The 25,760-nt window shown below is 32.8% G+C and overlaps 1 protein-coding gene across 3 annotated transcripts in view; it reads left to right on the top strand.

Annotated features, from left to right (window-relative positions):
- LOC106709948 (peripheral plasma membrane protein CASK) overlaps positions 1-25,760 on the top strand; it is a 124,401-nt gene that overhangs the window by 12,767 nt on the left and 85,874 nt on the right. The window contains exon 1 of one of the 3 annotated variants that reach the window (XM_045679206.1): positions 19,618-19,857. The exons of the other annotated variants lie outside the window; for them this stretch is intronic. Within the exon in view, the coding sequence (XP_045535162.1) occupies positions 19,618-19,857 (240 nt within the window). Of the gene's footprint in view, positions 1-19,617; positions 19,858-25,760 lie in introns of those variants that run through there. 3 annotated transcript variants of the gene reach the window in all.

Below are 25,760 nucleotides of genomic sequence, written 5' to 3'. Positions count from 1 at the left end.
GACTTAGGTCAAAAGAAGAAGACAGAGTGAGAATTAGCAATGCTTTAAGTTCTATATCGACCCCTGTGTTACCCTTTATCTAGAGTTTACATTTTCTTTGGTAAATAATTCTTCAAATTATTTCTTAAGAATCTAAAATATCAGATTGATTAGATTTAAGTTTTTGTAGTTTAGTTTACTACATTTTTAATTTAAGATTTCACGTTAATCGAGTTGTATAAGGTTGTAGAGCAGGGCGTGTGGCGATGCGATAAAACGACCTTAATTTGAGCTACGTACCCGCAGTTGTTTACTTAGGTCTTGTAAATTGGGCGACGTGCGAGATGGCCGTGTTCGTTGTAAATTAAGATCCCACCTTAATCTTGTTTCCCTTTAAACAAATCTAGGAAGCTAATAGAAAACTACAAGAATAAGAAAATTATTACACGTTATCAGTTTGAACGTACTTTCTGTTTTGTTGTGATAGTGTTGACTATATTGTTTCTAAGACCAAAATCTTTGTATAAAATATATCGTCATCCTTGTCATTATCTTAGACAAAACAGATATAACAGTATGTCTTAAACAGGGATTTTGTTTTTTTTGTAGCCATAACTGATATTTTACTTTAACCGATGTAACAACTACTAATTGTTTCACACAGACTATAAATTTGGAATATTATGAGAAAAGAAAAACTCGAAATTACAAATTTAAAATTTATGAAATCTCTTTCGAGATATTTAGGAACATTGTAACTTTTTTACTTACGTTGTCAGCTCCAGTTACGGAAAGTTGTGAAATTCGGCGATGTTTTTTCGCCTCTCATTATACTGTTGTTGAGCGCCAGTAAGACGGTCGGCTTATTAAATTATTTTTACACAGACGTTGGCTCTTCGCTTGAACAAAATAAGAGGTAGAATTTGGAAGCTGATTTTATTCAAGGCCATTGTTTATGTACCTAGGTGTTTTTAGGCCATAATTTGCGTATTGTGAATTGTAATTTATATACATACTAAATAACTTTCGTCCGTGACTCTGTCCGCGTGGCATCTTTAAAAGTAGCATATGTGTTCTTCCACACTAGGTTCTACATCTGTGCCGAATTTTATCAGCATCCGTTCAGCCGTTCCGGAGATGTCTTCAAACAAACATTCATCCATACATTCGCATGTATAATATTAGTGAGATTATAGTAAACTTATTTTTACAATTTAAGTTGTTTTAATTACTTATGCTTGAATACTTATTCATAGAGGACTCGACGTTTAAATTCTCTCATAAACCGCAGTGCAATGATCCAATTTGCTTTATGGCAAAGGTAATAATAATTAATATGATACATTCGTGAATACTCGTTTCGGGTACGATGTATTGTATAATTAAAGCTGAATTTAATACTTTAAATGTAACAGTTTGTGCAATGTTAATTGTGGGGCGTTAACTAATGTTTGTCGGGACTTTGTGTGGGTGCGTCGCTGTGCGCTTCATTTGTCATTGTTGCTGCAACTCTGTCTTTGTTTTAAAAGTGTTAAGTGTTGCTGGTCATCGTATTACATTTTATATTTTTTATTACCTCAACGAAATGTACGAATTAGCAAGATTAGTGACCCTAATAGACACTCATCGTGGGTTTCTGAGTCCCATTCTGAAACCTAAATCCCCGTTTTAAACACGGTGTTGTTTTATTTGCCAAAGACGTTGAGAAGGGTGACGATATGCTTTATACAGAGTTTTCAATTTAAAAACAGACAAAATCTTTTCTAGATGTTACATAACTGGTATTCTACTCTCAACAGTCGTATAAAAAAATATGGTCATCTTTCTCTTTGGAAACAAAGAGGTATCATGAAACCACCCCCAAATGTATCTTTGCGTTACTGTGAATTACTGTCCATGTGCGACATATTACTCAAGTTCACAGAACTACAACCAGAACTCTCCAGTTATGTACTTAGTTGTTCAGAAATTAGTTATGCGATAGTTGAGATCTAAGTATTTTAATATTTCGGTGTCTCAAAGATATAAGTGAATATGCTACATAGACGGATTTAAACTATCTATTGACATACCCGTATCCCCAGTTGAGAGGGTGCGGTAAGGAATGGAATATTGTATGTTATAAGATCGTTTATTTAAGCTACATTTCAACCACAATTCAGAATATAATTTTAGAATAAAGTATAACTCCTGTTTCTAACTCCATCTTAAAATCGAATACGAGCGTTATTTATAACTTTTCTGTTGTGTTTTTATGCGTGATGAAATTAATGTTAAGTAAATACAAAAAGATCGTCGCTTAGATAAATTGGATTGGGTTGTAGTTGTAGTTTTTTTTTAAATCACTTTACCTAAAATGTTTAATACATAGCACTCTATTTCGGTTAGATATGAATCACGTAAATGTCCTTGTGAAAAATTTATGCATAACCTCGTATCTCTTCATTTGCAAGGCAACTATAAAATCTACCCGTCTCCAAGACAGGTTCTCTTCGCATGATACGATTTCGACCATAAACGTGTCTATTTTCGTTAAAATATGTAAATGAAAAGGTTATATCGTATTTTCTCGACCGTTATAGTAATTTATTTTTTATTAACCAAGTTTATGTACCTTTGTTCTTATTGTTATAATGTAGTGAAAATATGTTTTCATTTATAATTGAATAAGACTTACAAACTGTTTGATTTGTTTGTGAAGTGGTTTTAGAGGAGGTTATTGTATTCACAAATGGAAATATTTCAACCGATGTTAGCCATCTTAAAAACGTAGCTATTTCAATATGAGTATTGGGTATATACTAGTAACAAAATAAACTGTAGGGAATAATTACAAGATTATATTGAATCATTTATGTAAGCCACGAGTAAAAAAAAGTCTTATACAATACTTCGAGAAAAAGTAGAGTACTTAAATTCAGAAGGAATGCAATTATTATTAAAAAAAGCTATAAAATTACTACAAATTCCAAAACAAAAATAATACTTTTATTTCTCATTTAAATCTCTAAACGGAAAGTTGAGATGTCACGTCCATAAGAACAAAGTCAGTTTTTAGAAGACCATCATTAAGCTTGTAGCTTTAGCCGGCGGAATTATTCTTGTAATGCTAAAGTACTTTGAAACAAAACTAAAGAGCATTTCAGTCTCTTAGAGGGGTCGTAAGTACACTTCGGGAGATACAGACAGGACGTCTAGATTCTTATAGCTTTACCGGTCTTACATCTACCCAATTAGTGTCGAAATTAAAACGAACTAAGGATTCAGTTGTGTAATAGTATTGAGACATGTCAGTTAAATTTGAGGCAAAATATACTGTTACGAATACTTCCAAATACTTTTATTGTGAGCTAAAAACTACTATTTTTTTACAAAAAACATATTTTCGAACAAAACGTGATCGCTATAACAGTAATAAGGTTGTCTAAAAATTACTGTATAATAAATTGATCGCTTATCAGATTTTCCGACCATTGTCTTGTAATCTGATCCTTTGCAGCTTAAGCACATTAATAGTTTTTTTTTATTTTAATTAGGAAAAATATTATACCTATTTTTATTTGAGTGTATGTTTCGTATTATATTGATGTTAATTGTGCGATTAATTTGTTTTGCCTTAATTAGGCATTCCATGCATTCGTTTGCATATACAAATCGTGTGTGTTTATTTCGAGAATTCATTCATTTTCAACGAACGGAATGTAGCAGAGTGTGCACTGCAAATGTGTTATGAAGTTGAGTTGACTCGAATAAATATGTCGCATAAATAACTGCGAGATTCAAAATGAATTTTGTCTGCCAAAATATTATTTTTAACGACAGTATACAAAACAGGGCCAGTAGTTTATATGATAAATAACATCTTAACAAAAGTTTTGAATTATTTAAATTACTCTATAATATCACTTAACCATAAGCTCATTTTGGGCATTGGGGCTTAATCGTACCACGTAATTCTTAAACCTTTCTATTTTGTTTTGTGCTGCTTTCTAAATCATCTAGTTAGTTATTTTATGCTTTCAATTTTAATTGAATAGACCTGCATATACTGACTAGGTCTAACAAGTTTTCCGCCTACAGTATTATAATTGATTTAAAGTCGAGCAGACTGCCTCTTTCCGCTTCGAACTTTAGCAGGTAACTTTAACGACGGCATTAATCCTGTTAAATCTTTTCATGTCTTTCACACTTCAATCATTATAGTACTTAATTTTAAATCACAGTAAATTGATGATTAATTTAAAGGCAGTCATTTCGATTATTTTAAAAGCTCGTCGAATTTATCGATGCGTTCTTAGTCCTTTGTTAAGTTTTTACTTGCTATTACATTTGATTATTGTTTTCCATCGAATATATTATATGTTAGTTGTGTGTTTTAGTTTACGCAAGCTAGTTATTTTACGAAAAAAAAATTAAGAAGGCGCCTCAGTATCTTTACACAATTGAGGTTTATATCATACTGGGGTAACTTAACTAAGTCTTTGTCTCGGCCCAGTGGGTATACGACAATAAAGTTACATGTTAATTATAATTATTGAAAGTTTTAGCAATCTTATAAACATATTAAAGACTGATAACTTTATAAAGTGTCAACCCTCTTTAATATAAGGGAGTAAAGTTCGTCCATGATATAGGTTTATGTTCTCGAGTAATGTATGTTAAAATAAGATTTATGGCTAATAGGATAGGGTTTGGGACAGCGTTATTAATTTTATCAAAGGACTTATTAAATCTAATCTCGTATCTGTAATACATTGATGTCTTATAAAATCGTTTTGTATTATTTTTGGTGTTCGGGTAAATAAAAAAGTCTCAAATAATATCAATGAGTTTGTATGTTACACATCCTTGTCGTCGACAGATTTGTATGATAAAGACGAAAGATTATCATTAGATTTATATTTGGTTATGAAAAAGAAACGAATTAAAAATCATTATCAAGGTATTTTCGACGTGAAGTTTTGAATTGCGTACTTCAAAGACCTTATTCATGTACCAGCTCAGATATTACATAGGAAATTAACTATTGTATTTCCATACTCCCTTCTATCTGTAATTTCAGCTCGGCCTTTAAAAGATGAAGACAGCTGAAACAATGGTCGTAGTGGAATAAAAGAAAATGAGTGGCATCAGAATTAAAGTTAACTTTACAATAGAAAATGAATTCACCATTTTACCCGCAGTGTAATTTTTCGGAATCGGACTTTTTAATTTTTGTTATTAATTAATTTCCTCAGTAATAGAGTATTTATTAAAACTTTGATATTAAAAAATTGTGGAATAATACAGTTTATTAAAGAGATTGAGAATAATAAAAGGAATTGCGCAAGTGCCAATGCTGAAAGATATTGATACTTGCCACATCTCGTAATAACAACAGTTCCAACTTTAGGTTGACCACAATTGTTTTGATGGCTTATTCTTAACAAAAAACTTACGTACCTTTTTTTGGAAATATATAGTGCTCAAAGACATGGGTGACTTCTAAGTTTCGGACAAAGATGTTGACGATAGAGTGATGTTAAAGAGATCAATTAGTAAAGCTGATCCCACCACCATATGAGATACAAGCTAAGCTCTCACTTAGCCTACTAATGGAAATACTATAAATAGGGCGACTGTAAAGACTGTGGTTTATATAAATTGAAAAAGTGTAGTTATTACATTTTACATGAAAGTAAAAAAGAAATGGGTTAAGAACAGAAATCGATGACGTTTCAGGATTTGCCTTCAATCCGACAGAGATGTTGTAGATGTACCACAACAATCTTTGATCTTTCTAATATATATTTTTCTTTTGAACAACAAAGGATGCTCGTAGGCCAGTTACAGTTCATTTTGAACTAAAGGTGCTTTAATAAGGAAATATCAGTTGTAATTTTGGAGTTTATAGTTTTCTGAAATACAATGTAACAATTTCAAAAGATGGTAACTAGACACTTAAAGATATGTCATCACTTAAATAAATCTAATATATAAAATTCTCATGTCACAGTTATCGTCACCGTACTCCTCCGAAACGGCTTGACCGATCCTCATGAAATTTTGTGAGCATATTCAGTAGGTCTGAGAATCGACCAACATCTATTTTTCATTTATTTTTTTTTAACTGCGCGCCGACGGAGTCGCGGGTTACAGCTACTAAACCTATAACATTAAAGCCAATCTAACAACATCTGTTACTATCGTTTTAGAGATGAACTGCTAAAGTTAAGGGGTGTTTTTTTAATCTACGCAGTTCCTCACTATTTGTCAGTTGTTGTCTATTTCTCACATTGTTTCTTGTCATTGACTAAAATGTTTTTTGAAATTGTTAATGTTTTAAATACACATTTGTTGAAAAATTAAATCGACATATGTATAGGTATAACACATACGAAGCAGTAATCACAAGACAAGGGCTTAACATAATTGGCCGTGATAAATGTATTGCACGAGACACGTCGGCGGCTAACATGATTTATGTTGATTAAGTGAACAATATGAACTAGGTCGCCCTCAAAGTATTTTATCTTATTTGCGAAGTTCCGTGTGATGCGGTTTCCTATTTCAGTGTCTATTAGATGTCTTTCATCAAGTTGTATGCCTCTAACGTATTTCAAAATACACACAATCTGTGTAACTAAACGAAAATAGACACCGAGATAAAGCCACCCATTGAAGAGATAAACTAGATGGATAGATGTTTTTTACTTTTTTTTAATTCAATTTAAAAGTATTGGTATCGAAAAATGAAATTTTAAAGTTTCAAACTTGTACTATATTTTTAACTAGCTTTTACCCGCGACTCCGTCCGCGCGGAATAAAAAATAGAAAACGGGGTAAAAATTATCCTATGTCCGTTTCCTGTTTCTAAGCTACCTGCCCACCACTTTTCAGTCAAATCGATTCAGCCGTTCTTGAGCTACAAATAGTGTAACTAACACGACTTTCTTTTATATATATATATATATATATATATATATATATATAGATATTGAACTAAATACGAAAATGTTGTTAAAAAGTTATCAGAAATATTTACAGCTAAGTTTAGAGCATTTAACGGCGTGTTAAAAAGTATAATTTTCCACACGACACAAAGTTGTCAGCTTTAAAGTTGTTAAAAAGTCGCAAGATCACTTTTACATGGCAAAGGTTACTTGGAAAATGCCTTTTAAGATACTTCGTACGTATAAAAGGTTTGAATATAAAAAATCTGTATTAGTGAAAAATAAGTTAAAATTGTTTTCAGATTTTGTACTTGAACTTAGTTACAATCGCTATCTGTTAACTTTGGGTTTCAAATTGTCGTGGATCACTTACGAAATGTCGCTTGCAGTTTCGACATAAAAGTGTTTGCACTAGTTAAATGTACAACGCGATTCCGACCGCGCTAAAGTGTAAAAAAAAAAATAGAGTGTTCTTCCAGACCATAATCTACATTTACGTCAAATATCCGCCTGAGATTAGCTGTTCTGGAGAGACGTAATAATAAACATCCATACATCTAAACTTTTGCATTGTAATATATCTATGAAGTACTACAAGTACGATGTACAAAAGTTTAAAAATTTATTAAATATAGCACATATGCTTATCGTGGCGGTCGTATCGTTGTTAAAATCCGGTCTGCTGACGTCATTTATCTTATTAATGAGTCTCCAGTTAGGATTATGCGCTAGGTCTGCAAAAAACTGATACGAGGGTCGGGAAAATTATACGAAGAGGGCGCGCCGTCACGGACAGCTTATGTTTATATCAAGGTTCAATTGACGTGTTTAATTTTAAGCTAAATTTTGTAAAGTAGCTGAAGTTTATTAGTTAATATACATAGGAATTTATCGGAGGTTAATCAACGATTAAATGAAGTTTTTTAACTAACCGTTTGTTTCTAAGGTCAAAATCACTGTATAAAACATATCGTCATAAATATATAGCTGTCTTTGACAAAAAAAGAGACGTATTTTTCAGACTGGGGTTTTGGTCTCAGAAACCCACGGTTAATCTATAGTTAGTACATTAATTCCTTGTTTCATCCTTTATATTGGTAATACCTTCCTAGTCAGGGATTCGATATTATTTAAAATTACATTTAATATAAAGATGTTCGAGTAACTTATAACTGAAAATTATGCATTTAATTATTTGCAGCAATTTCATGTAAAATAGTTTGATAGAAATACGCACGGCCTATACCTAACGAGATCTGTGTTGAGTATTTATTTGAATTACGCTGATTATAGATTTAATCCATTCGAAGTAGGACGCAGGAAAAACATTTTTAAAGTGTACACAGCCGCAAGCGAAAGGATAAATTACGTTTGGTTAAATTATGTATCGAACCGAAACCGAAGTGTTTTCACAACTCTTTTATCTACATTGAAATTAAATATTAAAACATATTTATATGCTTTTTTATTGATTTAATTTATATATTACCGCTAGTTTTCGAATGGCTCTGGATGAAATGCAAGTAAAACTTACAACTTCATTCACTTTAAAACTACGACTTTTTTTAATTCGTTTCGTCGAAGTTCGTTTTTTGATTGGGTTATAATTTGGTCAGCCGAATTATTTGCATATTAATGTATAGTGATTTTGAAAACGGGAGCCAACAATACAAAAATAAACCATGCATTCGTTTGTCGTACGTCTGGTCTATACAGAGGTCGTTAATACTGCGTTCCGCCACCATTGTTGATATCACATCCATATTCAAAACTATTAACTCGACTGAAATTTTCCAAATTATTTTGCTGTATTGTTCGTGAGTACTTTTTCATTAAACACGCTGTTGTTCCTGTAATTTGCCACAAAAAATTATCATATAGGTCACAAGCTGTCCTCCGTGATTTCGCCTTCGTAGACTAAAAAATACTTAATAAGTAGCCTATGTGTTATTTCAGTCTATGTTCTACAGCTGTGCCAAATATCCGTTAAGACGTTACGGCGATACCTTCTAAAAACATTCATTTATCCATCTAAACTTTCACATTCATAATATTAGTTAGATTTAAGTTAATTGTTATTCGGTTAATTATAGGTACATACATTAAAATATACAAGTATGTAGCCTTAAAATAACATATTTACTTGTAATATTAGAATTATGTAAAACTCTTTCATGTCTTTGTTATGCATATTTTAGATGGTATTTTTCATCGTACTTTTTATTTTTGCATTTGACGCTAGGAATAAAATTCTTGCCGTCTGATACATAGTAAGAACTGCGCTTTAACATAAAAAGCGAGAAATAAGAACTTAGTACAATCCAAGCGATGATTACAGAGAACCGGATTAGAGAAATGCAAAGCGGTCTAAACCTTTTTGTACGGTAAAGCAAAAGGTATTTTTAATTCTTCTTAGGTTCCGCCCAGCATTCGACGCACTGTGTGATTGCTGGTGAAGTTACAGAATGGAAAAGACATGTATTTCAGACGTAAAATCATTGATAATTATGTTCTTTGAAGTTCTTGAAATTTTTCCTGTTTCTTTTTAAATACATGATTTACAAACCTTTCCTAACCGTCGGTTTCTGAGACCAAAATGTCCGTTTAAACATTTGTTATCGATCGGTTTTGTCGATAGTTATGACGATATATTTTATTTAGAGATGTTGGTCTCAGAAACCCAAGGTAAGTCTTGTAAATACGGAACGGCAAATCCCATACATTGTGGTAATAATTTTTGGCTTTGGACAAGAAATACACAATATTAAGTACAAAATAAGTATTCAACTAAATATTGAGTGTACTTAATATTAATGAATCAATAATTTAATATATTTTGACGTATGAATTACTAGCTGTCACCCGCGACTCCGTCCGCGCGGCATTAGGAAAAAACATAATAAGTAGCCTATGTGTTCTTCCAGACTATTGTCTACATTTGTGCCAAATTTCGTCAATATCAGTTCAGCCGTTCCGGAGATACCTTCAAACAAACATCTATCCATCCATCCATCCATCTAAATATTCGCATTTATAATATTAGTAAGATAGTAAGATTTATCTTATATACTTTATATACTTCGTTGAACATTGTATTGTTGAACCATTGTAAAGTCAATCGACTGGAAATTGTTTCGATGCTTCGGGAACGTTGATTATAATATAGTAATATTAATATTATTAACCGTGGGTTTCTGAGACCAAAGCCCCATTTTAAAACATATTATTGTCATTGTTATATCTATTTTTAATGTTAGTTACAGGGATAACGGTATGTTTAATACAGAGAATTTGGTCTCAGAAATCAACGGTAAGGAATCACAGACAGAATTTCTTTCTCTTATGCCACAGTATAAATAAATTCTCGATATTGTTATGACCATTGTTTATTATCTTTGACATGGGCCTAATTAAGGTTTGAACGTGGTAATAAAGGAAGTCAAAGTAAAATATAGCATTTATTATTTGTTACAAATAATGATACAATGCCCATATCGTACATGACCATTAAAAGTTCAGAATAAAAAAATATACGTAATTTAATTCGTTGATTTAATTCACAGTTCGTTTGTTTTACTTTAATTAAATGATATCGACTATATTAAATTATATAGGCATTTAGATGTTTTTAAACTTTATATATTTTAATTCTTACTATCATACTGATATTATAAATGCGAATGTTTAGATGGATGGATGGATGTTTGTATCTCCAGAAAATCTGCATGGATCCGGCTGAAATTTAGTATGAATTCAGAACATAGTCTGGAAGAGCACATAGTCTACAAATTAAGTTTTTTTTTTATTCCGCGCGGACGGAGTATCCGGTAACAGCTACTAATATTGTAAGTAATATTGTAAGGACATAGTCTGGAAGAAGACAGGTTACTAATAAAGTTTTTTTTTTAATTCCGCGCGGACGGAGTTGTGGTCGTCAGCTAGTACGTAAATAAATGTATTTCAAAGTTATATTTTAGTACGTGTGAAAGTATCGATCTTTTATTACTTATACTCCACATTTGTAACCTTCGCTTACCCACACAAAATAAATAGGTCACCGCGTAGATGTATTTAATCAATTGTTGCCCAACTTTGGAAAATTGCTTTTATTCCAACGCCATATATAAAATATTCTTTTTATTTACGTGCCAAATGATTAATGTATTAATTAGACCCTTGCAGTATTACACGTGGCACTATCGAGTGAAGTTATAAGGTAATAAATAACATACCTATTAAAAGGAATTAAAAAAAATTATAGTCAACTTTACCATATCTACTTTCTATAATACTTTCAAATACTATTTCACAGTCTTGTACTTAAAGTTCATGGGTTCTAAAGTTATTATTTTGTGATATCTTTTTAGTTTTCCGATCAATAAGTTATAAGACGGTACGAATGAACAAAAGAACGAACGGTTTCTTACAACGCAAATGTTTCTGTGAAGGATAATGTTTCATAGACGTAAGACGATAAATGAATTTTAAATTATATTTAAAAAAAAAATCACCTGTTTATCTAATATATTGGGATTTCAAAATATATTATACCTACATGATGAATCGTGTGCCTTTTAGTGAAATAAGGATTTGATCTCTATATCAATCCGTAATTTTTTTAAACTCTTATGCCAATATATTTTTAAATACGTAACAACAAATATTTGCTACTAAAATTATTACCCAGGATTTGTTGGCTGTATTTTCGTGCATTTCGATTGGTCTTTTACTATACTATCTATACCTAATTAGAAAAACATTAAGATTTAAATTATTTTACAAAAATTGCAAATTAATATATGTAGAAGTTATATCTTTCTAATTTTATTATATAATGCTTTAGGCAGAGGTATAATGGTTTGATCAAGCACTCTCTACTTGAACAAGTTCGCAAGTTTGTACTGAACATAATGAGATCCAGTTAGTGTTGAGTACAATTGAATGATTAAACTATTCACCAATGAACTCTTTGTTCGCGTATAAATGCTAACGTAACATCGATCTATTTGTAAAGACGAAGATGTCTTAACAATTATTTTTATTTATTTCTTTTAGGTACATTTAAGTTTTACTATTTGAAATATATTTTGTTTTTCTATATTTGAATGGAAAATAAAATGTTTTAGAGAATGTCAAATATTATTCAATTTATAACAAAAAATATTATAAAAGTCTCGCTGGAAAGTAAAGAAATAATGGCTGCTCAACCATTCTATAGCCAATATGCCGAACTGGACTAATATACGTAGCGCACCCTCTTTATTGGGAACATCTGTGTCCGGAAACGAAACGTACGTTCTGTTGTTACTTCAATTTAGTTTATACGCAGTGAATTAAATAATTCGATGTTCTCTTCCCTTTTCAACAGAATTTTCAGGCTGTTACTATCACATCTATGCTTATTGGAGTTAAGAACTAAAATTGACTTCAATATATATGTGCAACCCTTTTAAAATAACAATTTATTATTTTAATCATTGCCATAGTAAAACATTTGAAGGGTTAAGAAAACACTTTTCTAATTTCCTTGGAGCGTGAATGTTTGCGCTTGTAAAAAAAAAGTTTGTCCGCAAGCAAAGAGGTTTGCTCTCGTAAGTAACACAGGCGACCTGAAGCCTGAGGCGGTCGCAATTCAGGCTCCGTAAACAAGCGCGCCTATTCAGGCCTCCGAACTCGCTGCCTACAGAAATATATCGATAATGCATGTACGAGCACCGAACTATCCTTAAGGAAAGCCTTTTGTTCGGGTTTCATTGTGAACCAGCTAGCTCCTTCAAAGTGCTCCTTATGCTTGTTTCACACGACGGCGTAATAGTGGCACAGAACAGTACTGTTATTGTTCGAACGTAAAGTGACTGTCAAAATAATTTTCTATTTCGACAATGTGCATTCAAACATAATCAGTAATGCTCTACCTTGTATGAAATAAGCATTGGTGCAGAATTATGTATATGCATAAACAGTACAATTAAATCTCCTTATTCGTGATGCCGTAAATCCCGGTTTTACAATTCGAGGCAAAAAAAATATTGGTATTCTGTAGTAGGTTTCGGTAACCACGATCCATTTACTGAGCGTAACCCACAAGAATGTGGAGATTTGGCTGAATGTGGATTCTTATAAGGTATTGTATATCTAATGCATCTTATGTCTTGATAAAAATATAAACATACTAGCTGCCGCCCGCGACTCCGTCCGCGCGCAGTTAAAAAAAAAATTATAAAGGGTAGTGCATCATAATAACTTACCTGGGTGTAGGCAGTATTACAGCTTACACGAACTGTGTGCCTAATATTCGTATATTTCTGATCATGATCAATTATGTCAAAATTATTGTGAGATTTTTGGTGTACTTAACGTCCAATAAGGGCGCTGCACAAATATTAATATAAATTGTTCCACTGTTCAACATTACATGTATCAGCAATTTCAAAAACAATAAAGCACAAATAACTGTTACAGTTACATGAGTGTAATTGTACCTCTCAAATAGAAATAGCATCTAAAATGCACAGTTTAATATCTACCGATTTAGGTGATCAATAACCACTAACCACTAAATACCGGACCGGCACTTAACTAATCTCAATTTCTAGCATATTCAAACGTGTAACTGTGGTAGAGTGGTTGTGCGCTAGATGAATACTAATTCAATAAATAACAATGAAATTATTAGGATTACAATATTAATGAAATCGTCGATTTTCTTGTAACAAGATGCTATTGATTCCCGAAAGATATGAAGGTATTTTACGGCATGTAAGTAGTTTTACACCTAACTGATTTCGAAGTGAAGAGTAATATTTTTCGCGTCTATCTATGTTTTTTATGGGATATGAATTTGTATGTATGTAACATCCTGTACCTGTAGCTTAATTTGTTGAACCGAATGTAACGAGAAGGTACAATTAGCACAGCAGTTAAACTTTTGCTAAAATTTAAAGATGTTAAAATGTTGTAAAGTCATGTATAATTTTCTTAAATTGTTATAAATAAGTGCTATAATTGTGTAGTACGTGTAGAGCTGACCGCAATAAACCGGACAAGCGGAAAGAAATTTTTCATTTATTGTACTTTATGGCTTCACTTCGTCGATCTTTCAAGGGTCTTGGTAACATTTAGTATGTGTCCTATAAAAAATATTGAAAATCATGTTTGTTTTCGAAATTTACTTCTATGTGACTTACGATGATAGATTTCTCTTTCATATGAACCCTACTCTCCTAAATCTACTTTCCCTTTCCATTCCTTATAAGAAAAAGGTGGGAAAGTAAGATTATTAAAATTGGTTCTTCGGCCAATGTTCTAGTAAATACAATCTATGATACGGGAATTAAAATGGAAGTAGCTAATATTAAAGTAATAACTAACAATAGTAGTTGTATCGATAGAATCTATAGGTTCTCTCGTGTAAAAGGAATAAATAATTCTACTTTAAATGCTTTGTTATCAAGGTCTAGTCAATATTTTTTGTGGTGATTCATAAAAAAGTTAACGATTAATGAAGAATTATTATAAAGAATTCGAACAAATCTTTTAAACTATTAACATACAATTGTTTCATATTTGTGATGTTAGCATATCGTTGGCGTCTTCGAATAAGGGCCAATGTGCAAATTGACAACTTTTCAGGAGAGCTTCTCAAAGTATCAACCATATTGTATAATAGGCCGCATAGGCACTTTTACTTCAGCAAAAAAATAACATTTACACCTGTAAATGTATATTTTTAAGTGCATTGTTACTTTGGCCCTAATACGTAGAACCCATCGATATAGAGGTGTACTAGAGTCGTGCAAAATACTAAATCTCTTACCTACTACTCTGTGTTATGTAAATTTTTTTATCAAGACTATGTTTTATGTGAAACACATTTATAACCACTATATATAAAGCTTAAGCTAATAGTTTACCTGATTATGCATAAGCATCTCTATAATTAACCCTCGTTTACTTAAGCTTTATAAAAGAGTCTAATAAATTTCATTAAAACCTTAAACACAATTTTAAGAATACTGCGGTGACTTCAAAGAAAATGCTTCGTAAGATTCTCAGCCGAAAACTGTCTTTAAACTACATTACTAATTGGCTTCATCTTTCCGGATCTCTATAACTAGATTATTCTGTTAATCGACTTGTCATAGTAACGTTATAATAATGGCCCTGAATTTAATACTGCTTACAGTTAACATTATGTCTCACTTATAATAACTAACCGTATACCTAAATCACTTGAGTAGTTCATATTGATAAGGAGTGTTAAAAGACTTTTTTTTTTGTATTATTTAATATAAAAATTTATATTAAACTCTACACAGAAATTTGTTCCGGTTGATTAAACAAAGTCATGAAGCGATTTTGCAAATTCTTGCACATTTTTTTATTCATGCGGAACCTAGTATATATATTTTATTTAAGTCAATAAGTTGATTATAAGTTTATAATCAGTTACATAATTTGAATTTATATTTTGTGAGAAACAGCACATGCCGCATTAAAGTCTTGCTGTTTCGGGCTAGGCCTTGGGGTTGTGTGAGTGAATGAGAGCGGGGGTTGGTCCGCGCAGCCTCCGACGCGGCCTCCCGATGTCAGTCGACGCCGCGCCGCGAATGCTATCCCACGCAACCTCCGTACCGACCCCTAAATATAACCAAATAGTGTCACTATAAACGTGTTAACTTTATTGCAGTAAGTGATACTAGGGTTATAGTGACTTGTAGACACGGATCATATCAACCATCTCGATAGTCATTTATTTTATACTTATTGGTCTTATAACCAAGGCTGTTCGTTGTTAAGAGGCAATCAAAGTCGTCAGTGGCACGGGTACTGAAATTTATTTTATGTAGTCACCTGCAAAGTCTAGAGGTCGCGATGAGATTATCGACAAGAGTCTCTGTGCGCGCCAACCACGCGTTATCGTAAGCAAACATGATTAATTTAATTTTATACCGTTTATATCAGTTACTAAAACAAAATATTAATTTTTTTTACTATATGTAACCTAGGTAATCCTATTTAGATACCACTTCTTTTTATTGAATACCAGTTGTCAAACACAACGTGATGTTTGCGCTCCTCTTTGTCGATTTTCGTATACACGCCGCTTTGAAACTACCTTTGTCAGTGCTCATATTCGCAAGCCCCTATACAGAATCTGTGAACAAATATTCCCTTTTCTTTTGTTTCACACGTAACTTAGTCAGGTATTAAATGAATTAATGGAAAAACGGATTTATGATCTGTACTAAAAGCATATTCAAAATACAAGATCACTTGATAGTCATGTGGTCATAATTTTTTTATTCTAATAAATATATAACCTATAGTTTCGTATTATTTGTCTAGTTGTTATTATTCGTGTAATTGAATTTGGAATCTTTGAATTCCTTTTTTAAATTACTATTAGTATTTCCCAAAGCAAATCGAATGATCGATGGAAGAATAAAAAGAAAAAGAATGAACTGAAGAACAGCAGTCTTGCATTGTGACCGAGCGATAACCTTTTAAGCGATAAGTGTTCAAGAAATTGAAAAGGATTGAGTTTGTGCTGGCGGCCCGTTTGTCGGATTAAATTGGCTTAGTTAGATATCTTAGCATTGTTCTAGTTGTATACCAGAGTTTATCCTAAAGGCTCTCAATTTTACAAATATTGTAATAAAACCCTAATAACTGTATATTAACATTTTTATAAAATGCAGTCAACAAGAGTGATAACCTTATAGCTTGGACGTCCTGTGGAATTCTGCTTGTTTAAGTATGATCCACTTGGATATATGACATTGCTTTATATTATTTGACATCATATTGTCTTGATGCGGATTCAAACTTTTCTAATTTATTTTCTGATTTTATATTTAACTAGCTGTCGCCCGCGACTCCGTCCGTGAGAAATTAAAAAAAATCGTAATAAGTAGCCTATGTGTTATTCCAGACTATGTTCTATATCTGTGCCAAATTTCATCAAAATCCGTTGAGCCGTTCCGGAGATACCTTCAAAGAAACATCTATCCATCCATCTAAACATTCGCATTTATAATATTAGTAAGATTAATCATAAGAAGCTAAGCTACATTTCATCAAGGTCCGTTGAGCCGTTACGGAGATATCTGCTAACAAACATCCATCCATCCATCCACTTAGCTAATTTTTCGCATTTATAATATTAGTAAAATACGAAGATATAATGTATACTATTAGTTGTTCCTATGTCAAAGTAAATGAGGGCCACAAAGGACCCGCATTGATTTATGTTTGATGAGTGTGTGGGTTTGTCTTATGATTCTATTAGAGTTTGTTGACTGAACCCTTGCGGGGTGGAAAGTGAACGCGCCGTTCAACTTCCCGACCGATGTGAACGACATATAAAGGTTTTTACGATGCAGGAACACGCACGGGTCCGCTGATTTATTTTCATTATTCTCTCCAGTTGCGGGGCAAATATTTTATCAATTTTAGGTATGCAAATGATGTTCAAATAAAAATTCAATTTATGTGTAACATTCAGGTGTTTGCATTGAGGTGTGAAAACAAAAATAATTATACGTATAACATTTATAACATACACCATTTATGGTTTCGTCACTTTGTATTTTTTTTTAGTTTACAAACATTTATTTTCAGCTCATCAGTTTTAAAAATATTAATAAGGTTCTTTGTTCTTTTTTTTTAAGTTTTTTTTATTAACGATATTTCATTAAATAGACAAATATTTGCAAATCATTTTTATTACACCTCCTTCATAATTCATGCGGTCAGGGTTAAAGGTCTAGGAATGTACAAAAATGTGTCAAGAAAATCAGGTTGCTTTATTCTTTTTTTCTCGAATACAATTTACTGTAGATTGCTAATAGAGACCTATGTACGAGTGCAAGTATTAAGGAAAATAGGTAACGGCTGATGCAAAGCCCTACGACTCTGCAGCGATATCTCATTGTATGACAACGAGTCCGAACTGATGACCCACTGACCTAAATTGGATTGCAGCAGTCAGTGGTCTCTATGCCATATTATTTGTTCCGCGTTCTGGCAGCGAACTCTAAACCACCTTCCGACCATGTTTACCGTACCACTGACGTATTGCGCTCATTTCAAACACATCTTAGTAATATTATAAATCGAATGTTCGCATAGATGGATGGATGTTTGTTAGAAGCTTGAATATCATGAACGGCTGCAAGGATCTTGCTGAAATTTGACATAGATCATAGTCTGAAAGATCACATAGGCCACTGATTAAGTTTTTTTTTTTTTAATTCCACCAATATAAGCGATAAGCGATGTGACGAATCATCTATTGAAGAGAACAAAGATATCGCCTTTTAGATTGTAGAACTTCAAAGAGTACTTTAAACTTTGGCAATTTCTGACATAAGTATGATTGAAATCTAATTTGTAGAGTGGGAATGCTTTAAACTTAACAAAACCTTTAGTCCCATTGATCTAGATGGTTGATAAATCCTTGGAGCTGTATGGTTACTCGCATTATATGTTTGAACAATAAATCGTAATTTCTATGTACATGTTTAAAATGCTTAATTGTATGAAAACGAACCCACTTGAAGCATTCATTTGACCTAGAAACAAATGCCGAGGCTCAATTTACACTAAGTAAAAGCTTTAGGCAGTTAAAAATACGGCAAAAGAACAATAAATCTGCAATATTAGCTTTATTCTTCCAAGGCTCCTTCCGTTAATTGTGAGCGAAGCGGAATTCGGAAAGCTGTAAAATTTTGATGGATTCACATTCAATCAGGGATTCTTTTTTAAGGCATAAAATGAATTTGTTCTTTATGATGGTATTGGTAAATAAATCATTAATTTATTGGACAAATGAAAATCGAACTTTTGAATTAACTTTATTATTGGAAAGTTTACCATTTTAGGATGTAGGAAGATAATCTGACTCTTTATAGACTTACACTGTTATAATTTGAATTCAATATGAAAACTTGACAAGATTTTTGTATTGTATTACCAAATTGAATTATATTTGTGTTAAATTATTACTGGTTATATGATATATAATAATATTATATAACATATAATAAATATATGGACATCGAACTAATTATTTACATAAATTTAACAAACATTTACTAAATATTTTGAACCTTTTAAATCAGTATTCTTTACTTGTCCAGTATTACATAGGGGAGTACCAGCCACTTAGCCTCAATAAATATTCAACTGACCCAATTTTTGTTAATTATTTGGTATTTTGTAACAGTCTTAATTGGACGGTGAAAGATTATATTACTTTATTGAATTAAAAGCCAAACTTTTGGCGACTGAAAGATAATTGTGAATGAATTAAGTTTTAAATGAATGAGTTTTCGTTTTCACGTTTTAAGTCGAAAATCTTTCGAGATGGTTGATTTCATTTGAATTTGATTGAACGGATATGATGGTTATTTTGTTTTGCTTTGACTATTAAAAGGTTAACTTTGAGCAAGGAATAATTTGTATATCATCCCATGGATGTATATTGAATGTGTACAATAAAATAGACGGCGGAGTGGTTTTGTGTACCTGATTCGAATGAGAGGATGCGCAACTGTCGCCTATCCATTGGGCGGCGGCGCTAGGGGGCAGGGTGTCGGGCCGCGAGCGCGACGAGCGCTGCGGGCACGAGGCGCGGCGGCACGCGCTGACGTGCGCGCGGCGCTGCGCGTGCTGTGGCGCGCCGCGATGCCCGCCGCCTGACATGGAGGAGGGGTACTGGCGGCCATCCTGCTCGACGCTGTCGCTCGACCACCATGGCAGCGCGACGCACCTCTGCGCGCGCCACGCGCCGCCGCACCGGCACCCTCACGCGCACCTCGCGCATGCCCATCACGCGCACGCGCACGCCCACCATGTGCCGCACGCACAGCACGCCGCCTCGTGCCCAGTGCACAGCCCATTTAGGCAACCCACTCCAGAGTATTGTGCGGCTCACACGCAGGTCAGTTATGTCTCTCTAAGTAATCACTTAGTTTTGACTATTCACCATCATCATCAGCATATATTAGTACAGCTGCCGTATATGTCCGCTGCAGTATGCGATCGATTTCCTCATCCAGCGAAGTGCTTCCGTTATTAGGAGGTCTTGTTATCGTATAATTATTAAAATTAAAATGTACTTCCAAAACCTCTCATATAATAGAATCCTACGTAAGCATATTATACTCAAGTCACGGATTCACGTCTTCCTCACCTAATTTACTTTTGGCGGGTTGTTCCTTTGCCCTTTCATAACGCGTTTGTTTTTAATAACAGTAGCAGTAACCATAAAAACATAATAAGTTCTATTCCGTTAAGACAATATCTTTACATCTTCATAAACATAATAGGTACTTGCTTTTTACTAGTCCTAACAAAATGTTATTTACAAAGACTATCTTTCATATCGTATTGTTTTTGGTAAAGGTGTGTGAAAAACAGGGATATCTGATGCTGGCCGAAAATGATGTTGACTTAATTTAGACGTTACCCCCATGATGATTATAAAACCGGTTTGCACAGTACCCTGGATTCTCTGCGGTTTTGATTAAAGACATTAACATGTCAAATTGATTACTGTCTTACGCAGCACCGTATATTTACACTCCTTTGTTCTAATTATACCTCGAATTTCACCATGTTTATCATATCACGTTATTTTTAGAATGCTTTGTCGTGATATGCGTAGTTTGAGGCGTTGTTTACGTAATTATTGAGGTGTTATTCGTCGAACTGGCGTCAAAAATCGTTAAATACATGTTTTGGATATTTCTAAATTTGTACCAGGCAAAATTATCTGGAAGTGATGAAATTAACGAAGTAATATATACATACGTTTATGAAGAAGAATTCTTTATATTTTTTCAACCGGGTCCGCACATACTTCAACCACCTGTGATAAAGTACTTGATAACCGGTCGCTGCAATTGCTATAGTAGGTTGATGTATTAGTTGTCTGCGTGCTCATCAGTCAGTGTATGTTAAAAATAATAGTATGCGATATGTTAAGTGTCAGTGTAGTCTCATATCATACGAATATATTGCTAGACTATGACAAGTCTATGCCATGATATTTTTCAATCGCATTAATATCAACCGATATACTATTGAGGGTAACAAGTAAAAGATTATCTTAGTCTCTGTCTAGAATCTTCTGTTATAATGAAATGAAAACCCAGTTGCAGTTGTCTGTGATTCCGTCTAAGTAAGACGTAGGGTGCTTCAAGAAAAGAGTAAGTATTTACTAAACTATAGCGTACCACCTCGTTATCTTTAGACATCAGCTGGGATCGTGGTCAAGCGCTGGTTTATTGATTAAAAAAGACCAGCAATAAAACGCCAACAATAATATTACGCTTGATTGTTTTCGATTGCATCAGTGTTTGATTGCGGCTTGAGCAATTATGCGTAGCGCATAGCGAGTATGTACAACTGGCACGCTGATATGAATTCAACGATGAAAATTGTATCCTACATATTACCCTGCTTGTTAGGGGTGCTGTTATTAATTGAAGCCCGGATGCATGATTACGTAAGAGATGGTCGTAAGTAGAAAATAAATCACAAAATCTTTCTAATATTATAAATGCGAAAGTTTAAGTGAATAGATGGATGTTTTTCAGAAGGTATCTCCTGATCGGCTCAAGGGATCTTGATGAAATTTGGCACATATGTAATACATAGTCTGGAAGAACACATAGTCTACTTTTTGAGTTTTATTTCTTTATAATTCCGTACGAACAGAGTCGCGGACAGCTAGTAAGGTGTTTTGCTAACGGGGCCTAACTTACGGCCGATTGCGAACCGACCTAAATTGGAGATTTATTTCAATCTTTGTTTCTTTTAATTACATTTTAGGGGCGAAATAAAGATCGATTGCCCTTTTAACGATAGATCGGGTTTTCCGATTGTCGTGTTTATTTGCTATATAGTAGATTAAAATACCATTTTCAGATAAGCAATTTCGGTTCGAGTTTGATTATTGGTTCAGGTTGTTAGGCACTCAAAAATAAGTTAGTTTGATTAAATGTTGCTTTCAGGTCCCGAACTCGGTCCGTTTCCATCTAACTTAGGAAATATACCATACTACTGTTATTCGCCGCCTTCGAAAGGCCCTTGCAAGCGTATGTTTAAAGTATGGTTTTTCGATGTTGTCAGAAGAAAATGTATGCCAATGTTCTATTCAGGATGCGGTGGAAATGAAAACAGATTTGAAACCGAAGCCACTTGTTTTATCCATTGTGGGAAAAGATATGTTTAAATATGAAAATTATCTTTTTATAAAAGTTATAACCATTTTATTTAATAAATTGTATTAGAAACAACAGATAATAGGATAAAGTGGCTATTATTTCTTCCATTTGATTATATTTATCGATAAAGAAAGATTTTTTGAAGAACAACGGATATCATTGTGTCTTAGAAATAGTGTATTGGGCATTTCAACTACACGATAAGGGAGGGATCGCGGAAATAATAATCGTACTGATAAATTGGTTTGCGTAGTTTATGAATGGGAAAGAACAAAGAAGACAGGCACTAGACTCAGCTTAATATTTTTTATCCGAATAACCCACCCTGTGTATCCGTCTTTACAGCCCTGCCTTACTAAGGCTGACAAATAATGTGAGGACTGCTTTAACCGAAATCCAGTGTTCAATGTTAAGTGCCTCTCTGAGAAACATTGTTGGGATTTGTCATTGACTTTTAGTTTTGCCTCACTTGTAAGCTCTAGGCTATGAGTCACCAAAAATTTATCAGATGACATTAACCGTCGTCTTCTGATACGAAAATCTTTGTTTAAAACATATCGTCATCCCTGACATTATTTTTAAAAAAACAGACATAATGAGCAATATTTTTAAACGGGGATTTGTAGACATTTGTAGAGTGACAGTTGACGCATGTCTATGGTACGATTTCAAGAAACGTAAACTATAATAATAATATGTAGAGGTGATAGATCATTAACGTATTGATTAATTCGTGTTACTTGTTCTGTTGTAATAAGTTTTCATACTAAACATACTATTCTCATAGTTTTAATATGAGCAATTAATATTTTGTACTATAATTCTTAACTGGGACAAGAGCGTCGAACACGGGCGCCTTTTGTAAATTTATGAGAGGCTCGTTTTAATTTCTTGTTCTAGTTTTCATTTACAGCTTTATTTAATAAGAGCTATACGAGTATTTATTTAATGTTTAGATCGTGAAAAGATTTTATGTTTGTTTTCATATCTACAAACTACGAATCAAATCTTAGATGCAAATCTTTTGCTTATTCAACAGTTTATGTAAGTAGCGTTGTTTTGATATTTATTAATTATTCCTTAATTACACAAATAAATATAATTTTACCATTAACCTGGAATTTAAATAAATTACTATTGTAACAAGTTTTATTTGTTGTGTATGTTATGTGAAAAAATAATTCATTCATTCAATTTAAGTATTAGAGATGATTAGAAAACTAGTGTTAGACCATCAGTGGAATATCGTTCCGAGTTTAGTGAAAATCGTATCTAGTTGGCATGTCGAAATGAAGAGTTCCTGTGCCATTGCAAATGTCGAGTACTATAACTATCTGTAGTGAATTTGTCAACTTCTGCACATAGTATCGATTATGCCCCTCCAACATACATATGCTTATGATCGGTCCCTTTCTTTCGACTTTCGATTCTTATCGACAATCTTTGTTTCAGCGACCTTTAAGTATACGACTACAGAAAGTTGTCCCTATCCCGTTTTTAAAATGACTATTTATATGTTGCCAATGCAAAAGTTTCTTTTGACTTTTTGGGAATAGTGTCAGATGGTAACGTTTTATTTTATAGGAATTATTTTTAATGTGGGAATAGTAATTTCGATCGGAGTGTTTCGGGAATACTTTAAATATAATTTCAGAACGAATAGTGCTCTCAACATTTTGCTTAGAACTAGGTTATTTACCGATTCCTTTGAAACCAGTTTCTAAAAATGAATGTTTTATTTATAGTAGTAGTTTTATTAATATGATTCTGTAAAATGACATTTATAATTTATATTATAAATTTTATTTACTTATATTCCTGAAAATTTAATATTTTATTATTAAAATCTATGTTACATAATGTCCGTTCTATTTTCATTTTGACGACAGGCTATGAAATCAGTGATGTGCAGTCGATGTTACTAAGTCCTCCTAGCCGGATGCTTGACGCTTTTTATCTTAGATTCATTTTCCCTGAAAGCTTTGTAAACGTTAAAGCGTGGCATTTCGTACTTATCTTTTAGTATTCACCGTAAATTAACACTACACTTCTGGTATCGTCGAAATAACACGATTTTTTTATTCAAAGCAAATATATTTATTACAATATTTTCTATTCTAAATTTTAGTTTAATTGTTTAACTGTATTTTGAATTTTAAAGTTGCTATGTATATCGATTTTCACAACTTTTGACGATTTTGAGGTATTCAAACAGCAACTTCTAAATATATTTCATACACCATATTTTATTTTTATTTAAATGTTATAAAGATTATATAATTAGTACTCATTGAAATTTTCTGTCCTATTTATAACATCACAATATGTAGATTTTATAAAGTTTCTTAGAAGTTTGTACTTGAAAGTAAACTGGGTATCTTTTCTAAGAAAACTCAAGACACAACAACTAAGAGATAAATTGAACTTAAGCTGCTTTTTATTTTGAGTCGACATATTCATGTTAATTTTCCTCCTAGATAATGTTTATTTATGTTTAATGTCTCTGCATGATATTTTATGTATCAGATGTGAATAAGTATCCCATTGACATTTAACCCAAAGTCAAGTTGGCACTTCCTCGAGTATAATGGAGTTGAGTATTTTTCATTTAAGTATCGTAAATATTTAATACTTTAATAAGCGATTAAGAGATCAAACAAGAACTCGAAAGGAACTTCAGCATAACGTAAAATTTTCTTCAATTGTAAAATGTTGAGTTTATCTGATAGTAAGTACTTTGACTTTAAGTGATAAAGAAAGTTCGTTGAACAGGTAACCTTTCTGTCGAAAGTTCAACTAATAAGTAAAATTGGAATAACAAACTAACTTTTCTCTTAAATGATGATAATTTTGTTATCGATTTCCTTAATTTTCTAATTCAATTTAGTTGAAATTTCATCGAAGGAATTTGAAATTAGAATGTCAATTATTTATACTAGTAAACTTGCTAACTAGGACAATGTTAAAACTATCTGTCATTAATATCAGATTAGCGTCACTGTGAAGAAGCGTTAGATTTTATAAATTAATGTAAAAATGTAAGTCTATAATCTCATTCTACATCAAAGGGTACAATACAAATACCACTATCAATCTGTACATTAAAAAAACGGTGAATATTTAAAGAACAAAACATTGCATGTTTCACCAAAGTGCTTCAGTCAAAAATGCAATTTCAATGCTGAAAAACTTTTGGTTAAACGATAATTGCCTATTAAGTCCCACTATTTGTTTGGACAATAATTTGCTCAAAGTTTGAGTTGGAATTAAATGGGACCGACATGCGGGTACTATTTAGCTTGTCAACATGAATTTACACGAAGAAATTTAAAGAGAAATTTATGTCAAGCCTTGCTCCGGCCGCGGTGCATTGACTCTCATTAATAATTCCCTGTCTCGCTTGCGACACGGTCACGTGCCCCGTGAAATGCCCCGGAGCGCGTCACGTCTTGCTCGACATTACCTAAAAACCGTTTCAAATATTTTGAATGTTTTAAAACTTTGGTTGTGTTTTTCACAAACATATTTGTTTGTCTGTGGTAAGCCAGGAACTATACTAAGATAAAACTGTACCATGTTTTGGTATTGTTTGGTAGACAATTTTATGCTTCTA

The sequence above is a fragment of the Papilio machaon genome, chromosome 9, assembly GCF_912999745.1.
Source record: "Papilio machaon chromosome 9, ilPapMach1.1, whole genome shotgun sequence".
In the NCBI taxonomy this organism is placed as follows: Eukaryota; Metazoa; Arthropoda; class Insecta; order Lepidoptera; family Papilionidae; genus Papilio; species Papilio machaon.
The sequence above is the reverse complement of the archived record's forward strand: the minus strand, read 5'-3'. Positions and strand labels throughout refer to the sequence as shown.